We start from the raw sequence: 7,500 nt of genomic DNA, 5'->3' as shown, positions 1-7,500 counted from the left end.
GTTAGCTGTCACAGTGGTCTTAGTTATTATATACAGTATATGTACATTGCCAGGGTTAGCCTTCACAGTAGTCGTATTTATTATATATATATATATGAACATCGCCAGGGGTGAGCCTTCACAGTAGTCGTATTTATTGTATATATGTGGGTAAAATGGGTACCATTCTCATTTGGGAGTACCAGATTAGGTAGGTATCTTACCCAGTGAGCAGGCGCCGGGTGAATGTGGGTGCAATTGTGTATGAATTGTGATATTGACTTCACGAGGGCCACCAAGACACACTGGTGCTGTCCTTGCAACAGCAACAATATGTTGGTAATCTCACCCGATTGGACAGGGATCAACCATTCAACACAAAGGCAGATCAATTAAGTTGATAATCCACAAATCAGTCTCATTAAATATATTATACTATCAATTTGGAACTCTGATTAATAATTAAATTAATAACTACAAACAAAGTTACCTTATTAATAGTATGGTTGAAGGTCATTGGAGTTCTGAATAGAAGAGGTTGACAACGTCCATTCTTGTGTAACATTAATTAAACCAGCGTATATAAATCAAAGTATTTATTTACACAATGATAAGAAAATAACACACAATATGTAATCTAGCTAAATGTATCTAACTAATGAATTGAAGAAGTATGTATGTGTAAGGAAGAGGGAGTGTGTGTGTGAGCGAGCTTGTAAACTCGGTGTTGCGCTTTTAGGAGCGCGCCTGAAAGTATGTGTGTGTGTGTCCCTTTGTCCTGACCACCGCAGGTCCGCGTGCATTTGTGTGCACGTTCGTGACTATGTGGTGTGAAAAAGGACGAGCCTTTATGCAGCGCCAAGTTCGATTATGAGCTTCGCGTGTGTGGCTATATGAAGGCCAATGTATTTGTAATCGTATGTGATTTAAGATGCCATGTTAGAAGAGGGAAATGGTTAGTAACGCATGCAAGTCCCGATGTATATGAGAAGCAATCATAACGTTAACCCTTACATGGTGTGGCGAAGCCAACTACCAACTAACAATGAAAGTATATAACAGTTATGTTCGGTAAACAAAACAGATACAATACATGAACAATGGCATATGTAAACAGTCCTATGCTTAGCCAGGTTGTGAATAGCTAGCTGCCCAGTCGAAGTTACCAGTCCTTTGGAAAAGTGTTGTGCTGGCGTATCCGACGTTCCTGAGGCAGAGAAGTCCGTTGTCCTTGTTGTGAAGTCTTTGTTTCACTGCAGTTCAGTTCGGAGGAGTTGATCGCTCGGAATGTTGCAGTTTCCGCGAGGTCTCTGTTGTGCTTTGTTCCCGTTGCAGAGTTAGCTGCAGATCTTTGTTAGCTGCTTTGCTAAAGTTAGGTCTACTACGTTAGCGGTCAGTGTTTAGCTAACGAGAGATCTTAGGCAATTGTTTGCCGTGGTGAGAGCTTAGTCTGTTCTCTTCCATTGAGAACAAAGAGAGTTGTTTCTTCACCCTTGGAGGTGAGTAGAAGGAGAAGTGAGCCTGGCCAAGGCCAGTGGAGAGAGAGTGCGCAAAGAGAATGAATGTATCATTTCAACGCAGTTTATAGTGAGAAAGTGCGTCACGGTTTTTAACACCTTGTTGGCAGCCAATGCCGTCTCATGAAATGCAGATAAGAGAGTTTAGGTGATAAGGGAATTGTGGGTAATGAAGTCTTTGGTTGGACTAGGTACCGACATCCCCCCTGTGGTCACTTGATAGCACCGGATGTGTGATCCAGTGAGCACAACTGTGCATAGTCCATGTGTGGAAAGAGTTCATTGGTGAGACAGTCAAAGTTGTAACATCAGTACTGGGCATTTGTTGATACTATCTATTCTGGCTTAGCAGGTACAAAGTCATCAAGTTACAAAGACAAAATCCAAAATAAACAGTAATGACAATGACATAGCATACAACAAATAAACCAGTGGGTCATCTACTCATCAGGGTTAGTGAGAATAGGAAAAGTTAGTGATGTCAACTTGTTAGGCTGAAATGCAGAGATAGTGGCACCTGATACAATGATAAAACCATTTCTTGAGAATCCAAGAGTGTGTTGAATCACTCAATAGATTGGATGACAATACTGACTAGAAGATGAGGACTGACTAGTCTTGGCAGCCTTTGCTGTTTTTGTCCTTCAGGCATGTTCTGCTGCGGAAGGGTGTCATCTTGATCTCAAAATCTTAAAGCTCAAATGGCTGTATCAAGGTTTTGTGTGGCAGTATGGTAATGTCCTAAACTTGTGTTTGATGTGGACATGTGCATGACTAGCTTTGTCTGCGATGTATGAAGCTAGTGTGCTACTGCGGTAGTTTAAATGAAATACCAGTTCAGAATAATGGAAGTTGCTGCTGCTGCTAACAAATCCAAGTTTGGCCTATACAACTACAAGAAAAGTGAGATCCCTGAGCAAGCAGTTGTCTTACTGTCAGAGTAGTGGGCTTGTGTTGCTTGGCTCAACAGACAGTTAGTGATGAACTCTGGAGTTCATGCGCTTGGAGTGTCGTCTGACTCGTGGCTCAGGGCTGTTACGCTCGGGGTAGCCATAGTCAGAGGGGCAGTCAGAGGCACTATCACTGTCTGTAGCCTTGCGGCCATGGTCTGAGTGTCGGTCAGTGTACCGGTAGTCATCGTCGGTCGAATCTAGGGGCAGGTCATGTTTCTGGGCCATGATTTCGGAATATGGCCTTCTGCTGCTTCTAGGGGATGTATTTCCATTACGACGCCGATGATGGACATGGCGGTTACGCTCAGTGTCCCTATGAGGCCGTTTGTCACCCCCCTTTGGTCTGTTGTGAGGGTGAACTTGTGAGGCCGTGAATTTGGGAGACGCTTTAGTATCTGAGCAGGTAGGCTCAGTTGTTTTCCCCCTTTCTTTGGAATTGACAACAGTTTCCCAAGCCATCTGTGTCATCTTCCTGATCTCATTCATTGAGGGGTTACCTTCATGCGTCATTAGGGAAACGTGAGTGCGCACACATGGGTGCAGGTTGCGCAAGAACAGAGACTTGAAGGTGGAACTCTCTTCTAAGCCTGGTGCATTCTTGCCCTGGAAGTATGCATGTCTCAAACGTTTATAAAAATCCCTAGGGTGTTCTCGACGGGTGTGTTTGACTTGGGAGGCAGCAACCAATGATGCGATCTCGTCAACAGGAGAAGAGTATTCTTCTTTTAAAGCATGACAGAGCTCGGCGTAATCATTTCTGATACGGGGAGGTTGTGCCTGAATAAACTTGTGGACTGCTTTAGAGCTGGTTTTCCACATGAGTTTAATTTTCTCCCTTTGGTTTGCATTGGGTAGGTCAGTCATGTTATTGTCTAGTTCCCTAAAGTAATCGTCAATGTGTTGATCACGGTGGTCTGGGTCAAACATTTTAATGTCCTTAGCTATGAGCTCAAGCGCTTCTAGACGGGGACTCTGTAGGGTCTTTTCTGAAGAAGGCGAGACTAATCTAGCATGGGAACGGACATGTCTATCACATTCTAATGTGCTTCTCTCTTGGTGAGAGGCAGATGCTGGACAGCGGTACTCACTCTCGTGGATGTATGGAGAGGAGGCTGAACAGTCTGTACATGACCTAGTCCTGCCTTCGGAGGGAAGGGCACGGAAGAAAGTGTTATTTAACAGAGGCTGAGAAGAAGGATGGGCAGTATATCTACTGGGGAATAAACTACCTGTTTCTTCTGTATCTGTTAGGGGCAAATGGGAAGTCAGAATGTTAACTCGGTCTCTCAGTGGAGGTTGAGGAGCTGACTTCATTCCCAAGGACTGATGGTCAGTTGGGAAGTGTTCCCATCTGAATGAAGGAGGGGTAGACCTTTCACCAAGGGAGGAGTGTGAATCAGAGTAACCAGACTCACATCGGCTGAACGACTGTGGTGGGGCAGGGTGTTCTGACCTAACCTTCAGTAGCTCCTCCTTGTGTGAACAGAGTTCTAACTCTGTTGAGTGTAGGTCTCCTAGGTAGCGCATAGCTTTCTTGTTAGCTGTCTGTACCTCTTGGAGGAGACTAGCATTCTGCGCTTCTAATGCTGCATTGCTCTGAAAGGCAAGGCTGGTTTGCCTGTGAAAGTTCAGTAGCAAGCATATTAACAATGGGTCTTTGGATGCAGTCTGCGCATCATACCTGTTATTTAGTAGAGAGTCTATCTCCTTCCTGCATTCACTGAAACTCAAACTGTTAATGAGTTCAGGGTAGCCGGGTTTTAGGCTTTGTGCTACGGAAGAGATAAACTGATCTACACAGGGGTTATCCATTGTTATGTTTAGCTAGAGGGGTAAGCTAAAGTAATGTAAAAATAGGGTAGGTTATGAATTTAACTTAGGTACTTGGCTATGGTGTTGCAGTGGCAGACACCTTGTAGTGTAACTTGGACAGTACACTAGCCTAACCTAGAAGTGTAGTTACCTACGCTATGAGGAGTAGCTTCCAGGAATGAGGTGTAGCTACAGCACCATCTAGTGGGTCTAGTGGGCGTAAAAGTTTGGGCACACTAACTGAGATGCAGGGCAATTACAGTCAGGGTCAGTCACAGTTACCTAAATTCAAGCTGGAACACGTGGTGGTAACAGCTAGGTACACAAGTGTTTCACAGGGCCGGTAGCTCGCTGTGGCTCTCTCTCAGTCTCTATTCCGATTACTGGCTGGAATGCGTGGCAGTAACAGTCAGGTACGAGCTCTCTTTCACAGGGCCGGTGGCACGCTGTGAATTAATTAAAAATAAGGGAAACAGTTTGATTAAGCACAGTTACAGCTGACAGCTTGACAATGTTGCATTGAATACGTAGTATTCAAATGCTGGACAGAAATTCACAATTCCTACAGAGTAGGTTCAACCTGAATGGCTAGCAGCAATAGCAAGTTCTAAGATTTCCAAGGTTTGGAAAAAGTGATAATTCACTAATAAAATATCAAATAGCTTGTAAGCTTAATTTGATATATGAAGCTTTGCACTTATTTGTAAGTACAGCTAGGGCTTAGTCCTATGACAGACTAGTGGCGGTGAGTGTTACGACTTTTAGACTAGTCTAACACTAGAATATCAAATTCTGAATTTGGCCTGAAATTAAGCGGTCATTAATATTACACAAATAATGAATGATTGCCAACAGTACTATCCTCACGCAGGGGCGCCATATTATGTGGGTAAAATGGGTACCATTCTCATTTGGGAGTACCAGATTAGGTAGGTATCTTACCCAGTGAGCAGGCGCCGGGTGAATGTGGGTGCAATTGTGTATGAATTGTGATATTGACTTCACGAGGGCCACCAAGACACACTGGTGCTGTCCTTGCAACAGCAACAATATGTTGGTAATCTCACCCGATTGGACAGGGATCAACCATTCAACACAAAGGCAGATCAATTAAGTTGATAATCCACAAATCAGTCTCATTAAATATATCAGTCTCATAAAATATATTATACTATCAATTTGGAACTCTGATTAATAATTAAATTAATAACTACAAACAAAGTTACCTTATTAATAGTATGGTTGAAGGTCATTGGAGTTCTGAATAGAAGAGGTTGACAACGTCCATTCTTGTGTAACATTAATTAAACCAGCGTATATAAATCAAAGTATTTATTTACACAATGATAAGAAAATAACACACAATATGTAATCTAGCTAAATGTATCTAACTAATGAATTGAAGAAGTATGTATGTGTAAGGAAGAGGGAGTGTGTGTGTGAGCGAGCTTGTAAACTCGGTGTTGCGCTTTTAGGAGCGCGCCTGAAAGTATGTGTGTGTGTGTCCCTTTGTCCTGACCACCGCAGGTCCGCGTGCATTTGTGTGCACGTTCGTGACTATGTGGTGTGAAAAAGGACGAGCCTTTATGCAGCGCCAAGTTCGATTATGAGCTTCGCGTGTGTGGCTATATGAAGGCCAATGTATTTGTAATCGTATGTGATTTAAGATGCCATGTTAGAAGAGGGAAATGGTTAGTAACGCATGCAAGTCCCGATGTATATGAGAAGCAATCATAACGTTAACCCTTACATGGTGTGGCGAAGCCAACTACCAACTAACAATGAAAGTATATAACAGTTATGTTCGGTAAACAAAACAGATACAATACATGAACAATGGCATATGTAAACAGTCCTATGCTTAGCCAGGTTGTGAATAGCTAGCTGCCCAGTCGAAGTTACCAGTCCTTTGGAAAAGTGTTGTGCTGGCGTATCCGACGTTCCTGAGGCAGAGAAGTCCGTTGTCCTTGTTGTGAAGTCTTTGTTTCACTGCAGTTCAGTTCGGAGGAGTTGATCGCTCGGAATGTTGCAGTTTCCGCGAGGTCTCTGTTGTGCTTTGTTCCCGTTGCAGAGTTAGCTGCAGATCTTTGTTAGCTGCTTTGCTAAAGTTAGGTCTACTACGTTAGCGGTCAGTGTTTAGCTAACGAGAGATCTTAGGCAATTGTTTGCCGTGGTGAGAGCTTAGTCTGTTCTCTTCCATTGAGAACAAAGAGAGTTGTTTCTTCACCCTTGGAGGTGAGTAGAAGGAGAAGTGAGCCTGGCCAAGGCCAGTGGAGAGAGAGTGCGCAAAGAGAATGAATGTATCATTTCAACGCAGTTTATAGTGAGAAAGTGCGTCACGGTTTTTAACACCTTGTTGGCAGCCAATGCCGTCTCATGAAATGCAGATAAGAGAGTTTAGGTGATAAGGGAATTGTGGGTAATGAAGTCTTTGGTTGGACTAGGTACCGACATATATGTACATCGCAAGGGTTAGCTGTCACAGTGGTCTTAGTTATTATATACAGTATATGTACATTGCCAGGGTTAGCCTTCACAGTAGTCGTATTTATTATATATATATATGTACATCGCCAGGGTGAGCCTTCACAGTTGTCTTAGTTATTATATATATGTACATCGCCAGGGTGAGCCTTCACAGTAGTCAGAGTATTTATTTTATATACATATGATATATGTAAGGGATAATTAATTGTCCGGCGGCCATTATCTAAAAATAACTCTTGACGGGACAAACAAGACCCCGACACGCAGACAAATGAATTAAGGAACAAATATGAATCAAAATTGTTCAAATCTCAACCGGTACATCACCATTAGCAGCAGGGTTTACATTAAACATTTTAAACAAGGATTTTAGAGAAAGACAGAACATTTCTTGTCAGAAAAATAAAGTCATGAAAAGGTCAAAGGTCAGGTTCTGACTGAGACTGAGACATAAAACAATTCCAGCCAATCAACACATAGATCCAAGAGCATGGAGGGTGGGATGCAATCTGATTGGTCGTTGAGTGCAAATATCAAGGTCTTTTTACTAGAACCGTGGACTCTACATTTAAGGGTGGTTGTTCCTTGATTTACAACAGGAAGTAACATATTCTCTCTCTCTCTCTCTACTACACCGATCTCTTCCTCCTCTTCCTCTGCAGTGCACCAAGAAGGTGATCGAGGCAAGCAACCCACGCTTCCGCAACCTGACCAACCCACTGTACACGCCCATCGTGGCCATGAAGTACGCC

General features: G+C 43.1%; 1 protein-coding gene across 1 annotated transcript in view; it reads left to right on the top strand.

Annotated features, from left to right (window-relative positions):
* The window catches only part of LOC308372546 (retinol dehydrogenase 8-like), a 19,642-nt gene that overhangs the window by 11,636 nt on the left and 506 nt on the right, over positions 1-7,500 (top strand). Inside the window, exon 6 of the mRNA XM_080847711.1 lies at positions 7,411-7,500. This exon is cut by the window's right edge and continues 506 nt beyond it. Coding sequence (XP_080703837.1) covers positions 7,411-7,500 — 90 coding nt within the window. The remainder of the gene's footprint in view (positions 1-7,410) is intronic.

Source organism: Sprattus sprattus, assembly GCF_963457725.1.
Source record: "Sprattus sprattus genome assembly, chromosome: 1".
Lineage (NCBI taxonomy): Eukaryota > Metazoa > Chordata > Actinopteri > Clupeiformes > Clupeidae > Sprattus > Sprattus sprattus.
Note: the sequence above shows the minus strand (reverse complement) of the source record. Positions and strands in the feature narration are given on the sequence as shown.